The 18779-nt window shown below is 54.7% G+C and overlaps 1 protein-coding gene across 4 annotated transcripts in view; it reads left to right on the forward strand.

Annotated features, from left to right (window-relative positions):
- The window catches only part of AMOTL2 (angiomotin like 2), a 19643-nt gene extending 1137 nt beyond the window's left edge, over positions 1–18506 (forward strand). The window contains exons 1-10 of one of the 4 annotated variants that reach the window (XM_011958193.1): positions 1–99; positions 2886–3680; positions 6578–6884; positions 7946–8090; positions 8482–8574; positions 12545–12840; positions 13965–14272; positions 14873–15093; positions 15656–15835; positions 16606–18506. In XM_011958193.1, coding sequence (XP_011813583.1) covers positions 2947–3680; positions 6578–6884; positions 7946–8090; positions 8482–8574; positions 12545–12840; positions 13965–14272; positions 14873–15093; positions 15656–15835; positions 16606–16664 — 2343 coding nt within the window. In that variant the 5' untranslated portion in view covers positions 1–99; positions 2886–2946 and the 3' untranslated portion in view covers positions 16665–18506. The remainder of the gene's footprint in view (positions 100–2885; positions 3681–6577; positions 6885–7945; positions 8091–8481; positions 8575–12544; positions 12841–13964; positions 14273–14872; positions 15094–15655; positions 15836–16605) is intronic. The other 3 variants (XM_011958194.1, XM_011958191.1, XM_011958192.1) reach the window with 3 other exon arrangements.
- The last annotated feature ends 273 nt before the right edge of the window (positions 18507–18779 follow it).

The following is an 18779-nucleotide window of genomic DNA, read 5'->3' on the forward strand; positions in this document are numbered from 1 at the left end:
CGGCGCCACGGCCGAGAACACATCTCCGCCGCCGAGCTGAGCTGGGCCGACCGGGAGGTTGTGGTGTCTGACTGCGCCGGGCACCCTCGGGCCGCAGCGGTAAGGAAGGCTGCTCCGCGCTAGGGAGAGCGCGCGAGGCCACAGAAACGTGCCCCAGCCAAAGCTGTAGTCTCGGCGCAACCCGGCCTTTTCCGGGAGTCGGAGCCCCGAGGATCGAGCGTCCTCGGGGCGCAGTGCGCCCTTTCGAGGCAGCCGCAGTGCTGGGCAAGGGCCGTTCCACCCCGGGAGCCCAGCGCCCTGGGCTTTGCGGGGCTCTAGAAGCGCGCGGGTCCCTTGGGGCTGGGGGAGAGGGGAGAGGGCCGACTCCGGAGAGAACAGCGACGGTGTTTCGGGTTGCGGGTCAGCTGGGGTGGGGGTGGCGGGGGACAGGGATGGAGGCGCCGCTTGGAGCTCAAGTTGCAGGGTCCTGCGGGCTGATTCGGTTAAGTGGGGGTTACAGGTGCCTTTGCCCCCAACTAGTCCAAGAATTCCTCTTTGTCTTCCTTGGAAAATCCTCTCTGGAGCCACGAATTGGCTCTCACTTAGAAAGAATGCAGCTTGCTGTCCAGCCCGGTGACGTCAGCGTTAGAGTATTTGGAAAACAAAGAGGGCTCGAGAGGGAGGGAGGCGGACCCGCGATGCTTAAAGACCTCTCCGGGCCTCGGGCTACCCTCACCGGCTCGCCCCAGGCGTACCAGCGACCATCGGTGCTCCAGGTCCGCCCGGGCTCGTGGTGGGGCGGGAGCCCTGGCTGGGGTGCGAGAGTCTCCTATCTTGGAGACTGTCACTTTGGTTCCTTAGGCGAGCGGGATCCCAGGCCAAGGCTGGAGACGCGCGCTGGCTTAGAAAGGCGCCTTCCGAGAGCGCAGCGGGCGAGCGCAGCAGAGGGGCGCGGCCAGGGGCGCGGAAGAAGGTTTTAGTAAAGGCTCAGGCGTTTGGTGTCTGAAAGGACGTGAATCTGAGGGGCTTGGCCGGGACAAATTCACGATGAGCGGCCTTGGAGGTGTTCCTTGCTCCCAGTCCGGGCACACTGTGGAGCGCCTGGAATCTGTCGGGAAGGCTCCGCATTCCTTCCTGCCGCTCCCCTGCCTCTGTGGGAGTCGGCCCAGAGAGTGATTATCTTAGGAAATGCCCGCAGATAAAACTCCAGGGCGAACTGAATCCCATGCGAATTGAATCCCATTTGCTTGCTTTGCCTCGGGTAGCTCCGGAGTCTTGCACATCTACCCCTCGTTGTGTGTGGGGGCGGGAGGGGGGCGGTGCATGACTGGGTGCCCTCCAGACTCATCCCCCACTCCCCACCCCCGGGCAGCTGTAGTTCTGGGGTGGGGAGAAGGGAAGGATTGGGAATGACTGCTCTGCTAACATGCCATAGCCCAAACTGAAGCAGGACACTAGGGCTAGTTTAGTGGCAGAGGAGGGGCCACATTCCTCCCACCCACCCCCCAATCGCTGCCCATACACACAGGACCTGTGGCAGTGTAGATTCTGTTTAGTTTTCCCTGGAACCCAGTTTGGAGATTTGTGTTGGAGGAGGCGGTGGAAAGGAAGCTGGGTGTGAGAGGCAGACAGCTTTCCAGTCCATGAGCCACTGGGAGCCCAGACTTAGAAGGGAAATCCTTTCTCTGATATTATCTCTGAGCACTTTAGGCTCACAATCCCCTCTCCTCTGCCCCAGGTCTCTCAACCAACAATCTCCCCTTACTTCTCCAGCTGGCCCAAGTCAAGATGGGCTTCCTTGACACTGATGTCAAGAAAGATGCTGAGTGCCTGTCCACTATGTGCTTAGAGGACCAGTGGGGGCTTTTCCAAGTAGTGTGTGTGTGTGTGTGTGTGTGTGTGTGTGTGTGTTGGGGAGGATAATATAAAATCAAAGACATCATGCCATCCTTTCTTTTTCCTGGAGCTCTCTTGCAGTTACTGTCAGCACAAAGACTGACCCACTAACCTTAATGGGTGGCACCCTTTTGCCTCATTTCACAATACCATTGTCCTCTTGGAGCATTTTTATTCATCTCTTATTCACCAAATTCAGGTGCAATTCCTCCTTCTTCCTGTTAACCTTGCGGAGTGACTGCCAAGGTCATCCCATGACAGGGAGCCCCAGATTCATTCTGTCAGCAGCCCTTGATGAAGCAGAGCCCAGGCCCATCCTCCAGGAGCTCTCTCATTCAGGGAGAGTAAAAAAAGTGGGCAGGGGTTCAGCGGGCTAGAGGGTGGTAGGTTGACTGTGCCAAGGCTGGGCTCTGGCATGCCTCAGTGTAGAGGGTCCTGGGGGCCTTTTGCCTAGGGCTTCTATTGGACTGCATGCATTCTTTATCACCTGCCAATAAACTGGGGCCCCATCCACCCCTAGAGTGAGTAGCTAAGTGGTTAGATCTGAACTAGGCCTGCCTTGGAATTGCCCATCAGGCTGTTTGATGTGTAGCTGGCTGTACGGGCGGTGGTTCCTGGTGGGTTATCTTCTGGTTTCCTGTTGTCTCTCTCCAGGAATAGTAAGTCACCATGAATGTTATCATAGTCATTGTTTACCAGGATTTTCACTGTACCAGGAGCTCACAGGCCACTGCCTGTTTTTATTCTCATCTCCATGAGTCAAGCAGAATTCTTTGCATTTTTCTGGTGGAGAAACTGAGGCTCAGAGGTTAGATAACTCGTCTTAATCAGTAGATAGCAGCACTGGTACTTGAATCCAAGCTTATGTGACCCACCCCACCCCTGCTCTTCACTTTTATGCTTTCCACCAGAGCAATAATGGAAATCCTGGAAAACCTTATCCTTTCCCATGGACTCCCACTGATTGCTTTTCTCTCTCTCTGTCTCTCTCTCTCCCCCTCCTCCTCTAGGTGCTCTGGGGCCAGGTGCCACCGGCCATTGTCCAGGCAGCTGTGTGCAAGCCAAAGAAGCATGAGGACACTGGAAGACTCCTCGGGGACAGTCCTGCACCGCCTCATCCAGGAGCAGCTGCGCTATGGCAACCTGACTGAGACACGCACGCTGCTAGCCATCCAGCAGCAGGCCCTGAGGGGTGGGGCTGGAACTGGGGGCACAGGGAGCCCCCAGGCCTCCCTGGAGATCCTGGCACCAGAGGACAGTCAGGTGCTGCAGCAAGCCACCAGGCAGGAGCCCCAGGGCCAGGAGCACCAGGGCAGTGAGAACCACCTGGCAGAGAACACCCTCTACCGGCTGTGCCCACAGCCCAGCAAGGGAGAGGAGCTGCCCACCTATGAGGAGGCCAAAGCCCACTCGCAGTACTATGCTGCCCAGCAGGTGGGGCCCCGGCCACATGCGGGGGACCGAGATCCCCGTGGGGCCCCCGGAGGCAGTCAGAGGCAGGATGAGGCCCTGCGGGAGCTGAGGCATGGGCACGTGCGCTCGCTGAGCGAACGGCTCCTGCAGTTGTCCCTGGAGAGGAACGGCGCCCGGGCCCCCAGCCACATGAGCTCCTCCCACAGCTTCCCACAGCTGGCCCGCAGCCAGCAGGGTCTCCCACTGAGGGGCCCCCCTGCTGAGGGCCCAGAGTCCCGAGGACCCCCACCTCAGTACCCTCACGTTGTACTAGCTCATGAGACCACCACTGCTGTCACTGACCCTCGGTACCGTGCCCGCGGCAGCCCGCACTTCCAGCACGCTGAAGTCAGGTAACTCTCCCCACCTTGGGCTTTCCAATTCCTGGGTTTCCTCCAGCACAGGATCTCAGGGAGGAGAGCCTCAAGATCACAGCTTGTGTCAGAGCTGGCCAGATCCCCACCCCACCTCCAACCTTCCTGAGAAGGGACAGCTATTGCCTGGCAGAGAAGAGAGACGTAACTGAGGTCCCCTAAGAAGTTAGTGGCGTCCCTTGCCTTAGTTCAGAGATAGGCACCATTGTCTGCTGAGCTTTAGCATTCCAGTAACTACCGTCCCCAGAGGACACAAATCGCAACAGACGGTTAAAGGTTAGATTTCAGAAATAACTTCCTAAAGGCAAGGTTGGGAATCATTGCCAAACTGTTTCCAAGTTAAGTAGGAAGAAGGTGGGACCTCCTTCTCTGGAGGTTTTTTAAGAAAATGTGAGCAACTTGCCTTCTATGATTATTGGGAGGCATTCCTAAATAGAGGCTGGAAAGACCCGGTGGCCTCATTAGAGATGTCTCTGCATCTTACACCAGGGCAGGAGCTTCCCTGTCTCTCCTCTCCATTTCCTGCCATATGCTCCCTGCATCTGCAGCCTGCAGTGGGACAGGATTCTAGGTCCAGGTGGGCCTCTTTCTGGGGAGGCTCAGAAGAGGCTGCTGGGTCAGGGCAGGGACTTAGAGTTTGAGTCTGAGTATGCTGGGAGGCCCTTGGGGGATGTGATTTGGTTTTCCTTTTCTAAGTGCTCTTTCTGGCTACCATGCAGAGCATGGTTTGTGAGGGGCCAAAATGGAAGCAGGAAGACTTGGAGGCAAGAAGTCTAGAGAGTTTGGAGAAATGAGTGTTCCCAGAAACAAGGCCCCACCTCAGTCTTCTCATCTGGCCCAGCATCTTTTCAGAGAAGCAGACAGAGCCATCACTGCTGCATCTCCCGCTGTGGGAGTCCAAGAAACCCCACCAAGGGACCCCAAGGATTTCAGACTCTTCCTCTGGTGGCCCAAGATCAAAGTCTGGTTCTCTTCATGCCTGCTGAGTTTTCCTTTAGTCACCCACTTTCCCACCGTCCGGCCTTTCCTTGCTCTCGAGAAATGTGTGACATGATGGGGTTGGTATGGCGGAACCAGAGGATGGAGCCTCTTGGTTTTTCTCCAGCCTCCACCCCCTCCAGACTCGCACCTTATCACCCTTCTCAGGGCTCGGTCAGGAAGAGTTTCGGAAGCTGAGTGGTGGTTTCTTCTTTTGGACCAGCCTTATTGAACTCTGTCAGGAAAAGATAGTAATCGTGGCAAGGAAGTAGACTGTTTGCAGGAGAACAAAAAGCGGGGGAGGGAGAGGACGAGGAGAAAGGAAAGCAAGTGTGAAGGGAAAGGAGTTGCTATTCTTTCTCAGAGCTAAGTCATCCCCAAAGAATGCCAGTTGTGTCTGCCTGGCCCAGTGCAGGGGGGAGCAAGTTCTTGAAGCAACCTTGAGAATGGCCACTTTAGCAGTGGAATGGAGAGTTTGAGCACTCCAGTGGGGACCCTCTTCCCAGCTCTTACTGGAAGCCCCACCTTAGGTAGTAGGAGAAATACATCTGCCCAATATCCCCTTTCAGATGATCCGATGAAGATTATTTGTTAGGAACTTGGGGCTAGACTCCTAGCCTAGGGTCCTGAGAAGAGCAGGGGGGCCATAGGCTGTATGGAGGCAGGAGGCAGGGGCAGGCTGGGTGTGCATGAGTGCTGACATGATGCACCCAGAAGAGGAATTTGGGTTTTGCGGGGCTTCTGGGACTTGGAAGAATCTTTGTGAAACTGAGGCAGTTGTGACACTGGCAATCACAAGGTCCCAGAAAGGCTCTTGGACTCCCCATGCCTCTTGGCCTTTGCTCCTTCCCTCAATACGGAGCCCTAGGGGTGATGTTACACCAGTGCCAGAGGCCAATAGAACATTGTCCCCTGAACTCAGCGACTGCAGTAGTCCAGAGGCAGCCCTTACTCCCAAGGAAACCCAGAGTTTGGGCCACATTTATTCTCTAAACTGAGGGTAAACCGAGGTTCCTACTAGAAGAGATGGAGGATGGGCCACCACTACAGGAGCGCCTGCCACCCACCCAGCACCGGCCCCGCACTCTGCCAGGCCTTACATAGCATCATCCTCACAAACCCTGGCGAGGCTGGAGACCCTCATGATGCACCAGAGCAAGGCCCAGTCTGTGGGGCTGAGGCACTTGCCCAAGGTTAAACAGCTGGAGCAGGGATTTAAACCCCTATTTGTCAGACTCTAGAGCTCAGACTCTTACCCTGACATCTGTCTCACTGTTCTAACCTTAACTGGAGTCTTCTAAAACTGATTCTGGGTGGGTGGGGGCTGGGGGGTGGCAGGACTTGAAATAGAAAGGAGAAAATGAGTGCTGCTTTGGCAGTCTTGAAACTGGCCACTCGTGTAATAGACATAAGGTTGCTGCTGGGGCCCAGCCACCAAGTTGTCCTGGGGCCTGGAAGGTTATATGCTCAGTCACGATTGACATGGCCTCCAGCCCCAGAAAGAACCTTCCATTGACTAGGAGTGTCAGGGTGCATTTTTCAAGATGACATATTTAAGCATTAGTTGCTTAGGAGGCCCAGGAGTGCTCAGGCTGATCCCCAAGGCCCCAGCCACTGTGAGGCGGGTATGAAACAAGCCTCCTGACATTAATCCCCTCCAGCTCTGCTGTCTGACTCTTGAGAGCCTCAGGCAGAAACATTTGGAAAAGGCCTTCCCCACTGGTCCCTGCCTACCACTGGAGGGCTGAATAATTATCTGCAGCAATTTTAATAATATATTAGTTATGAATAATAACCATCTTCCCTGTCTGCCTAGGAATGGGGCGACTCCGGGCTGCTCCGGGTGGGAGCCATAAGGGTCTGTGCTGTCTCTGAGCACTGTCTCTTCTGTTCCCCAGGATCCTGCAGGCCCAGGTGCCGCCTGTGTTCCTCCAACAGCAGCAACAGTACCAGTACCTGCAGCAACCCCAGGAGCACCCCCCTCCCCCACATCCAGCTGCTCTTGGCCATGGCCCCCTGAGCTCCCTCAACCCACCTCCTGTGGAGGGGCCAGTGAGTGCCCAGGCCTCCTCAGCCACCTCGGGCAGTGCCCACCTGGCCCAGATGGAGGCCGTGCTGAGGGAGAATGCCAGGCTGCAGAGGGACAATGAGCGGCTGCAGAGGGAGCTGGAGAGCTCTGCAGAGAAGGCCGGCCGCATTGAGAAGGTAGGCCCTGCCGGGGCTTCAGAAGGGCAGACCAGAAAGAGACCCCGAGGGGCTACCTGGGGAGTGGATAGTCCAAGGAGAGGCAGAGGAGCCTGAAAACTGTTTGGCTTGATTTCCCCCATCCCTCTGTTCTCCACCTCCCTCACCCCTCATGCACCCTCCTGAGCTGACTCCAGACAGCTGGGGAACAGCCGAGAGGCTGGCAGAGCAGGCCTGGAGCATGAGCAGTTGCTGGCCAGTGGTGATTAGAAAGAGCCTATTCACCAGCTCCTTGCACACTCGCACCCTTGCCCTGCACACACCCCCTCTCATGGACACCTCCCACAGAGAGCCCTTTGTGTCCCCCACACAACAGCAAGTCTGTTCCAGGGCAGCCCTGGCGAAAAAGAAAACTTCTCCTCTTGGAAAGACTTGTTGGAATCACAGGCCAGCTAAGAGCACGTGCAGAACCTGCCAGCAGCCAAGTGGGAGGAGCAGCCGGGGCCCAGCTGGCCCTCTGGGTGGACGGTGATGCCTGGGGGACCAGGCAGAGGTGGCTCAGGCTTAGACCTGGTGCCTGCTTCTTTAGTGAAGGGTTACCAGTTTTCTGCTGAGGCTCAGTTTTAGCAGATGGCCTCAGGCCTCCCTTGACTGTCCTGTGGTGTCCAAGTTAGGTCAAACCACCCCAACATGGCTGGAGTCTTTTGGTGCCCACTTCTGGCCAACCGTACTCAGTTTCTTGGTGGAAGCCAGCCAAAAGTAGAATGTTTCTTTCTGGACATTGGGCACAGGGAAGCTGTGTTTAGTCACCCTGCAGGCAGCTACTTCCATAGTACCTGGCCCTAGGTTCACTCAGCATCTGGTCCTTGGGGCAGCTGATGGACTGTTGCTTGCTGGTCCCAGCAGCCCAGTCTACTTTTGGAGGCTACAAGCTTCTGATCATCCCACCAAAACCTGGAGGTTTTGCTCCTGCTTGGTGTCCTCTCCTCTGTCACCTTTTCTGATGGAGAGTAGTGGGTCAGCCTGGACTCACTCCCTAGGAGCTCTCACCTTCCTTCAGCTCTGCTGTCTGCCTCTTGCAGCTGGAAAGCGAAATCCAGCGGCTCTCTGAGGCCCATGAGAGCCTGACCAGAGCTTCCTCCAAGCGTGAGGCCCTGGAGAAGACCATGAGGAACAAGATGGACAGTGAAATGAGGAGGCTGCAAGATTTCAACCGGGATCTTAGAGGTGAGAGCCAGTCACACAGGTGGAGGTTGGAGAGCCTCTGCAGAGGGCTTACTTCCTCTGTTCTAGAGAAAAATTGGGAATCTATTACCTGCGAAAAGTGTAGATGAACTCCGAGAGCCAGGCTGAGACTCCTCGCGAGCTGCCCTGATAGAGAGACGCTTGTCTCTATGTACTGCGTCTCGGATCCCCTCAGGGAGCTCCCATCGTGTGGCCCAGATGATGGCTTCTGACAGAGGAGGCTGCCTCCCATGGGGCCCTGATCTGAGCCGGGGTTTCCTTATGGCCCATCCCCAATGTGGAGGATGCAGCCCTGTCTTGATAGGATGTCAGGAAAAATCCCAAGCTGGCAGCTTCACCTGACACTAAAACATCTTTCCTTCCCTTGAAACAGAGAGATTGGAATCTGCAAACCGCCGCCTGGCAAGCAAGACACAAGAGGCCCAGGCCGGCAGTCAGGACATGGTGGCCAAGCTGCTTGCTCAGAGTGAGTAGGGGCCTCACTAAGAATCCTGGCCTGTGTGCAGGCAATGGGACTGCTGCACACCCTCTGGACCAGGAAGATTGGCCTTCCCCCTTGCAAAGCAGTACTTTAGGAGCAGGTTTACTGCCTACTGTGTGCCCAACACTAGACTGGATCTGGGGACAGTGAGGAGAAGTGGCTTCCAAAGAAGAATAGGATCTAGATGTGTATCTATTAAGAAGATCAGTTGACACTAGAGGGAAAGCCAGGGAGCAGTGATTTGCTGAGCTTCGGTGCTGACCATCAGTGCAGTGCACTGGGCAGTGCGGGAGGCAAGGTAACGCTGAACACAGGTGAGGTGAAGGAGAAGGAAAGGTCGTCTGAGAGCTTCCCAGGGAGTTCCAGGCAACAGAAAGGTCAGGAATGTGCAACGGGAATGTGAGAGGCAGGGGGCGTGATGGAACTGGGCCATAGCAAGCCAAGTGGAGGCACTTGAGACAGCCAAAAATGGGATCCTAGACCTTAACCAACAGATGCATTCTAAAGGGAGCAGTCTAAGCATCTTTGAAGAATGGGCAAGTTCATGGACTAGTCCATTCATTAATTAGCAGATGTGTTTTGAGCATCTGGCAGATGTTCAGGAGAGAATGGGAGCAGGCCCAGGAAGGTACCATGGCAGGGAGGTCAGGAGAGAAGTGGTGAGCTTAAGAAAGGAGCAGGTTCCCACAGATTCAAAAGAACAAGGGGGGTGGTCCTAGAAACTGGTGATTAGGAGCCCCAGTGGCCTGAGAGAGAGGGCCTGTGGGGATGGCAGGGGTGGAGAGCCAGCCAGAGGTGAAGGAGTTATTGGGCAGTTCAAGAGGTACATGGGGTGGGTGGCAAAGGGAGCCCTGAGCTCAGCAGCAGGAGGCTCTAGCAATCAGAAGAGACTAACAACAGTTATTTATTGAGCTCCTACTAGGAGCTTTACTGCCGTTCAGGGTGTTTGCAGAGAAGTGGAATGGGAGTGGTTGGCAGCTGGGTAAATGTGGCTTTGAGGCTTCACAGGAACTCTACTGTGAATGGCACAAACAGTAGTGTGGGGTGCAGAAATGGAGGAGCAGCTTGAGGACTTAGCTCTGGCTGGCAGCACCCCATCTTCCTTCAAAGAGGGTTCAAAGAATAGGGCAGGGAATGGGAGAACACAGCACTGAAGGAATTGACAGGGTGGGGCAGGAGGTAGGCTGGTCTCTACTGGCTGGGTGGGGTGAGGTGGCAGCGGCTTAACGTCTCTGGGAAGGAGTCAAAGGGAATGAGGGAGAAAGGGGATGGGGCAGCCCTGGGGTTTCCCTGAGGAGTCTGGGGAGGAGAAGCTGCAAGGGCAAGGCAGATTAGGGTGCCTGTGGAGGAAGGCGGACTTTTGGGGCCTGGCTCTGCCAAAGAAAGGAAGCCATGGGGCGGGTTTCTGGGAGCTTGCTAGGGGGTGAGAAGAGGGGGGCCGGCCGGGAGGCGTTTCCGCTCCCCGGGGAGCGAGTGAGCGCCGGGCTGTTCTTGGCTCCTCGCTGGAGCCATTAATCTCGCAGCCGCGGGTGACCTGGATGCCTGGCATTCCAGAGCCGCGAGCTGTTCCTCTCCCGGCCCGCCCCCCGCCGCTCCCTCCCGTGCGCGCTGCCTGGCGCCCTTCGCCCGGCTTTGGGAGGAGGGAGGGTGAGCACAAAGGGAGCCTGGAACGTGGAGGTGGGGGCTCGCTCGCTGCCCAAGGCGCATCCCGGGTCCCCTCGGCGCCTCGCCTGCCTTCCTGCCCGCCTCCGCTGGCCTCCGGGCGTCCTCTTCCCACCGGCACCCGGGCCACTTATTTCTTACTGAGGGGCTCACCTTCCCGAGATCCCGCAGGCCTAGGGTTTTATCAGGGTCCTGTTGGCAGGGGATGGCCAGAGCCCAAAGCCTCCCAGCCCCCACCAGGGCCTTAGAGGTTGGATAAAGCTGCAGGAAGCCTCTGGAAGCAGAAGGCTGGGTCCGCTGGCCCCTCCTCCCCTAGGGTTGAGGAAACCCAAGCAGCTCTTCCTTGCTCCGTAGTAGCTATTGCAAAGGCAGAAAAGATGTGTCTGATTGACCTCCCTTTTATCTGGGGTCAGTCAACACTAGGAAAGTGTGGCCATTATCATCAATGTCATCTGCTTTTCCTCCTAGGCAAGCCACTCAGTCCCCCAGCACTGCCTTTCTGGCCCCTCTAGGGCAGCCGTTCCCCCTGTGGATCTGGCCTTGAGGCCTGAAGCCAGCCTGTTAGCTCCACCCCCTTGAGAATGTTTCTCCTCTCCCTGCGCCTCAGATTCTCCAGCTATAAGATGAGACAGAGTCCTTCCCCACAGAGTCATGCTAAGGCTGAAATGAGCTGCAGGCCCTGGGCAAATTGTGAATGCACAGGTGGAGTAGGGGAGGGTCCTCCCTGCCTGAGTCCAAACCTGGCTGCTCCTCCACCCCACTCAATGGATGTCAAGCCAGCGAAGTATGAACACATACGTTTCAATATTATTGGGCTTCCCCTTATTTTCCTCCATGCCACAGAATGATACCGTCCTGGGCTCAGCCTTCAAAAATCCAAAATGAGCCAAGAGCTAACCTGAGTTGCCTCTGTGTCCTCCTTGCCCTGCCCCAGGGCCCTGAGTAAATGAATCCTCCCTTCCACATGCCAGGGTCTCAAGCCTTCACTCTTCTGTTCCAGAACTTGTACTGTCCTATATGATAGTTACTTAGCTACATGTGGCCCAAGAATTGAAGTTAATGAAAATAAATAAAATTTAAAATTCAGTTCTTCCATCTTACTGGCCACACTTCCAGTCCTCAGTAGCACGTGTGTCTAGTAGCCACTGCATTGGAGGGTGCAGTATAGAACAGTTCCACTCTGGCAGAAAATTCCACTGAATCAGAATGCTGTTCTAGAGACAGTGCCTTTAGGTTCATTAGCGGGGGCCCACAGCCCTGCCTGCCTCCTGCTCTCCAGCAAGGAAGGCAGCTGATCCACTCCTCAGGGGGCAGCCTGGGACTCTCAAGGGGCAGGTGCCTGGGAGGTGGATTTAACGCTAGAGCATGAGATGGAGGGCTCTGTAGTCTGGTTTGGGCCTTTCCTGGCCATGCTGAGAGGGCCTCTGAGCAGAGTTTCTTTGGGTAATTAACAAAATGATACAAAAGTCAGGATACCTGGACCCTTACACACTAATCTTTGGGCCATAGTCATTTTCACTGTGCTGCAGACTTTGCATTTCTTCCTGAGCCTGGTTGCTCACATCTCAGTGGTCTTTTCAGACCATGGAGGGAAATGTAGCCCTCAACGGACCTCTCGGCCTGGGTCTGCAGAAGGAGCCCCAGAGCTCTGGGTGGCCTATAAGTACAAATGCCTCACCACGTAGCCAGAGGCAGCCTGGGCCTTTGTAGTGTGGCCAGCTGGGGTTTCCATTTGGCAGCACCATTCACCTCCTATGTTCCTCCCCCATAAGTTGGGGATCCCAAATCCTACCTAGAGGGGCTGGAGGCTTCGTGGAATAAGACGTGTAAGTGCTTGGTGTGTGCACAGCAGATGGTGGTTCTGTTCCCTCTTCCTTCATTCTCCCACTTGAAGGAGGACCATGTCACAGGCCACCTGAGCCTCTGTTTCCTCATCTGTACATAGGCATCACAGTTCCTACCTCAGCAGTCTCTAGCCGTCACAAGGTTCAAGGGATATTGTGGATGTGTTTTAGACATGGTGGCCCCTGGCACAAGTGGATGGTGTTTGAGGCTGTCCCATGGCAGTATGTCCCAGTAGAAAGGCAGGGTAGCCCAGTTGTTTACTCCTGACTTAAACCTGAGCCTCGATTTCTTCTTCCATGAAACAGGCTTAATAGTGGTACCTTATTCGTGTTACTGTTGAGAGAATGAGAAGCACCTGTGCTGATCCAGTGGTCAGCACAGAGCCCAGGAGGCAATGGGGCCAGCCAGTGTGGTCACTGTCACTGATCAAATCTCTCTCTCCCTACAGGCTACGAGCAGCAGCAGGAGCAAGAGAAGCTGGAGCGAGAGATGGCACTGCTGCGCGGTGCCATCGAGGACCAGCGGCGGCGTGCCGAGCTGCTGGAGCAGGCTCTGGGCAACGCACAGGGCCGGGCGGCTCGAGCCGAAGAGGAGCTGCGCAAGAAGCAGGCCTATGTGGAGAAAGTGGAACGGCTGCAGCAGGCACTCGGGCAGCTGCAGGCAGCCTGTGAAAAGCGGGAGCAGCTGGAGCTGCGTCTGAGGACTCGTCTGGAGCAGGAACTCAAGGCCCTGCGTGCACAGCAGGTGAGCTGAGAAAACCTGTGCAGGTGTCCAGGCTAGGGCAGCATCTGAGGATGTCAGCTTCCCTTCCTCCTCGGGGACTGTAGGTTTGGAGGCCAGGGCCGAGGCCCCAGGAGCCCCTACTTAGATCTAGGCTGCAGGCCCCTTGCAGGGTGGCAAGGATGATTGCTCTCTGCTCCACCTTTGCTGTGTGCTCCCTTCCACTCGTCGTCTTAGCAGAGGCCCTGCCACCTGGCCCACATCCAGCCTCAGGGGACTCCTGTCCTCAGCAGCAGCAGGGTATATTGTCCTTGACCTCTAGAGAAAGTAAGTTAGGAACCTGGATACAGAAGGCCCTCAAGCTTTTTTTTTTTTTTTTTTTTTTTTGAGATGGAGTCTCACTCTGTTGCCCAGGCTGGAGTGCAGTGGCGCAATCTCCGCTCACTGCAACCTCCGCCTCCCAGGTTCAAGCGATTCTTCTGCCTCAACCTCCTGAGTAGCTGGGACTGCAGGCACGTGCCACCACGCCCAGCTAATTTTTGTATTTTTAGTAGAGATGGGGTTTCACCATATTGGCCAGGCTGGTCTCGATCCCCTGACCTCATATCATCCACCAGCCTTGGCCTCCCAAAGTGCTGGGATTACAGGCATGAGCCACTGCGCCCGGCCACCAGCCAGCTTTTATATGCCTCCCCGAGACTGGGAGGAAAGATGGTTGCCCTGATCCACGGTGCTTAACCTCACTTTGGATTTCTGTGTAAACAACTCTTGGTGTTTACAAACCAAATAGTTATTTCTCTACTCCCAAACCTACCCTTGCGACAGAGTTAGCATGACTGAACCCCCAGTTTGCCCAGTTCCGTTCTAATTTACACCAATTTTCCCAGTATAACTATTGATAGCACCCCCTTTGCCAGTTTGGAGGATTATTTGTTTGCTCTCTATGCCCTTGGCCATAGGATTCAGGGCAGGGGTATGGGGACCTGTGCTGTACCCCCATTTCGGTAGAGGGAGGATGGGGAAATGTATGCTGTGTATGGCTGAACACGCATATGTACGAGTGACAGTCCTTGTGTGGAGGCGAAGACCAGTGGCTGCCGCACCCCAACCTCCACCCTTGACCATGGTCTCCACTCCTTGCTCTGCAGAGACAGGCAGGCGCCCCAGGTGGTGGCAGTGGCAGTGGTGGGTCCCCAGAGCTCAGCGCCCTGCGGCTGTCAGAACAACTGCGAGAGAAGGAGGAGCAGATCCTGGCGCTGGAGGCCGACATGACCAAGTGGGAACAGAAGTATTTGGAGGAACGTGCCATGAGGCAGTTTGCCATGGATGCGGCTGCCACGGCTGCTGCCCAACGTGACACCACTCTCATCCGACACTCCCCGCAGCCCTCGCCCAGCAGCAGCTTCAATGAGGGTCTGCTCACGGGTGGCCACAGGCACCAGGAGATGGAAAGCAGGTTCGGCATTGCAGGCCGGGCACCTGAGGTTTGGGAGGCAGGTGGCAATGTCCAGTCACTGCCCTGCCCTTGATCCCTGATAAACAAGCCGCTTTCCCCACACAGCTCAGCAGTCCCTCCTGCTTCTGAGCTGAACCTGCATGCTTGGCACACCAGGCACTGTAAACTTGCATTTGCCGAGAAATACCGAGTCCTTGGTCTACCCAGGAGACTCTTCCTGTGGAGGTGTTGGGTGCCGTTTAGGGCTTGGGCCCTGCCTCCCCTCTCAGGAGTGCTGCCCTCCAGGATGAGGGCTGTGCCGCCGCTATCATCTGATGACTCTGGAACCCACCCTTGATGGCCTGCCTTTCCTGGTGTGGGAAGGGCCCAGGGTCTTATGCACTGGTGGTTTTCAGAGCCTGGGCTCTAAGAGCATCAAATGCCAGAGCTGTGGTACCATTTTCAAGCCCCCTCTAGGTCCCTGCTACAAGCACAGAAGGATCCAGCCTAGCAGGGTTAGGGGAGTGGGGGTGCTTTTCCTCTAACTCCTGTGAGGCAGGAAGCGTGGAGGCTGCTGGATCTATGGGTCTGACAGTGTGGGCATGGCCTCTCACCCCTCAGGTTAAAGGTGCTCCATGCCCAGATCCTGGAGAAGGATGCAGTGATCAAGGTCCTTCAGCAGCGCTCCAGGAGAGACCCTGGCAAGGCCACCCAGGGCTCCCTACGGCCTGCCAAGTCGGTGCCATCTGTCTTCGTGGCTGCGGCAGCAGGAACCCAGGGCTGGCAAGGGCTCTCTTCTAATGAGCGACAAGCAGCAGATGCCCCTGCTCGGCTGACTACAGGTAAGAGGAGGCTGCTGCTGGGATAGATTGAGAGGTAGTTTCTCCTGGGCCTGAACACAGATTGCCAGACCTTTCCTCCCAGAAGTGAGGCTCACAGGAGCCAGGGCTTCCTGATTGTCTCCCAGGGGAGCTGGCTTATTCTCTGCGTCTAGTGACTCTACAGCCCATGGCTCTCCTGCCAGTGTGAAGAGGGGTACTTAGTCCCCATCGCCATAAATTCTATCATGCTTCAGCCCCAGCCACTGAACTGAAAAACAGAGCTTCCTGTGCAGATGCACCTTCTATGCAAGCCCCCTCCACTCTTCCTTCTAAGCAGATGCCACAGAAACTCTAGAAGATTTAATCTACAAAGAAAGGTCCCACCACCCGAAACATTTGGAAGTCAATCCAATCTGGTAGTTATTCCCATTTCAAAATAGGAGCATTTTTAGTCTTAAAGTTCTTGCAGATCAAGAGCAGCTCACTCCACCTTGAATCCCCAGCACGGACAGTTAACTTACAGTGTCCTTCACCAGGGCCACATCTTACAGGCATGGCAATAACCATCCACCTACCTTCCCAGCAGACAGGGCACCCACAGAGGAGCCAGTGCTCACATCTCCCCCTGCTGCCCATGCCAAACACGGGAGCAGAGATGGGAGCACCCAGACTGACGGCCCCCCAGACAGCACCTCCACCTGCCTGCCACCGGAGCCTGACAGCCTTCTGGGGTGCAGCAGTAGCCAGAGAGCAGCCTCTCTGGGTAAGTCCTCCTGACCCCACTTCTGTGCTAGGCAGGGCCAGGGGAGCACTGGGGTGTGAACTGGAACACCAAAGCCTTATCTTCCCAGCCCCCTCCGGGTCATTGCTTGCACTTCATGGGGAGCCCTGCATAGCCAGAGGTGAGCAGCGTGCCTGGCCCACCTCACTGTGAACATGAGGGGTGGCTGGTTGCATGAATAGGGAAATTGGAAACCCTGATTAGAGGCAGATCCAGAATTCAGAAAGAAAGCAACCAGATGGGAGGCACTTTAGCTCCTCTTTCATGGCCTTCCCTACATAGTTAATTTCCAATGTGATTATCTAAGAGAATGGAGCTTGCAAGTCATGCCGATGGCACTCTGGAAGCCTATTGAGAGTCCGGGAAAGAGAAATCTGAGAAGATGCCATTTCTTTTTCCACTCCCCTTTCACATTGGCCTTTGCATATTTGCCTGTGCCTCATGATCTCAGAAAACCACAGGCATGAAAAGAATGCTGCAGCCTCCCTCCCTCAGGGCTCTCCATTGCTCTAAGCCCTCCAACCAGTTCAAAGTTAGAAACAAATGCATCTTACACTTCGGAGGTTGGTGGGCTGGGCTGAGCACTGAGAGGGTGCAGAGCAATGTGCTTGTTTGGCCAAGTTCTGGGAACCTGGGCAGCAGAGGTGGGAAAAGTTGGTGAAGAAAGATCATTGTATTTAAAATGTGCCAGGATTTTAAAAGCAATCTAGTAACACTCATTGGCATGTGCCCGTGTTCTTGTCTCTCTCCAGACTCTGTAGCTACATCCAGAGTCCAGGACTTGTCAGACATGGTGGAGATACTGATCTGAAGGAGGTGGTGCTTCAGGACTCTGAGCCATTCTCTCCCCTCCTCTGCCTTGTGCCACTCTCAGCCATTTCAGCAGCCTGTCAGCCGCTGCTCTGTCCCTTTCCCCAGCCAGACGCTCACTCCCATTGACCATCTGGTCCCAGGAGCTCAGGAGGAGGACCCCAGGGGAGAGGAGAGCTGTGAGAGCACCAGCGCCAGGAGAAGACTCTGCTTCTTAGCCCACATTCCTCCTGACCTTATGGAGAATGAGGATTCAGCCTTGACTTGTTGCCCAAGGCCTGCTACTGGGGTAACAACTGACAGCTCAGAAAGGAGCTGAGCTCCCTCTGCCCTGCCAGTTGTCAGTCAGGCAAGGAGGGAGGGGCTGTGTTGATTTGGGGGACTAATTTCCAAGGACGGCTGCCCGTGGACACCAGGTGGACTGGTTCATAATCAAGTCAGCCATATTGTTCTCTGGCTAAGTTTGGTTCCAGCCAACCTCATCTGCTCTTCAGTTCCTCACTGCCTTCCTGGGATACTAAGACTTGAATCTTTTGGGGACTATTAAGGGTGTTAGTCTTGGAGAAGCCACAGCCTCACCTTCTCACTTGCTGTGGGTTAGGGACCATTAAGTGGACTGGGAGACAGTGTGCAGTTTGTATATAATTCCCTTTCTTGTGGAACAGAAGACTGAGGCCTGCAGGTTCCGATGTGTCTCCATGGGCTGTGCTCCCTTCTTCCTACTGTCACAGTTCCTGAAACTTCTGACTGGCCTCCCAGTTATGCCTCCTCCTCAAGTTCCTGGCCCGTGGATGTTAAAGCTGCTTGATTCCCAGGATCTCGGCTGCCTTTTCCTCCATCTGGAGCCCTATAAATGCCCACGGGACCCCCACCACCAGCCTCTTGAAGTGGCTCCACAGCTCCTGTCCCTGGGACATCCTCTCAGTTTGGTCATAAACCCTGAGCCAGATGAAATGAGCCACCTTGAACAGACATCTGCCATGCCCCCAGGTGGGCTTCAGTGGCCCTCCCCAGTACCAGTTCTCTCTGAGAAACTGGAGATGTTGTCTTGTTCGCCTAAGTGTCTTTGTTCCCACCTGGAGGGTTTGGGAGAGGAGCAAAGCGGTTGAAAACTAGTTAATGAGCTACCAGAATCAAATAGTCATCTGAATGGAGCCCCCATCACAAAACAGTGCCCAGGAGGCTGGCTCCTCAAGCTACCCATGCCCAGTGCCCTGAAGCAGGACCAGATGCTTTGGAATTGGGGTGCAACACCCACATGGCAGCCTGCTGGCAGCAGTGACTCCGACTTCTGGTCCTAGAGAGTCCCTCACTTCAGCCCCAGGAGCTATTGATGGGTTTTAGCAGTTTTGTCTTTACCGTTTTTAGTTCTCCTTGATTCTTTGTGTTCTTCCTTTATCGTTTTTAGGTTTGGTATGTGTTGTTTTATTTCCATGGTTCCTCAAGTTTCCTTTTTAAACATTTGCATTTGCTGGACAATTGCATATTTTTTTAAAATTCCCCTACCCCTGTTTAAAGCTGAAAAATACATTTGGTTCATGTGCATTGTTTACAAAGCAAAAAGAAAAAAGAGAAAAAAAGGCAAAAAATATCGTGAAAGAAAAAAAAAACGACTTAATATATTTTGGATTAATATTTGGTATTTCTTTTAAAGTATTTTTTGTGCTGTGAACGTTTTCTGCCAAAGACCATGATGTGTGTCTGTATGTTTAAGTTATCGTAAATATTTAAAATGTAAACATGGCTGTTTTGTTATGCCACCCTGTACCAGGATTGCTGCCGCATTCCACTGGGTATAACAGTATTTTAATTAAAAAAAATAATTAAAAGTGATGTCTTTGCACAGGTGAGACTTTGCACTGAGGGAAGGGAAAGGGTAAGGATTTTGGGGGGCCACCCAAGTCATAGTCCAGTCTCTTCAAGGACCCAAAATAGAATCTGGGAATTTTGTGAAGCTGCATTAAGGACACAGTTGGAATGAGGATGTGGTTGGCATTTTTCCCCTTTCATAGGTAACATTTCTTGAAGACTGGGAGGGGAAGGAGTGCCTGGCAGATGGCAGCCTCCCCAAGTAGCTCTGTTTTAATCAGCTTTGTTTGGCCACATGCTGTGGTTA

The sequence above is a fragment of the Colobus angolensis genome, unplaced genomic scaffold (genome assembly GCF_000951035.1).
Source record: "Colobus angolensis palliatus isolate OR3802 unplaced genomic scaffold, Cang.pa_1.0 Scaffold46, whole genome shotgun sequence".
In the NCBI taxonomy this organism is placed as follows: domain Eukaryota; kingdom Metazoa; phylum Chordata; class Mammalia; order Primates; family Cercopithecidae; genus Colobus; species Colobus angolensis.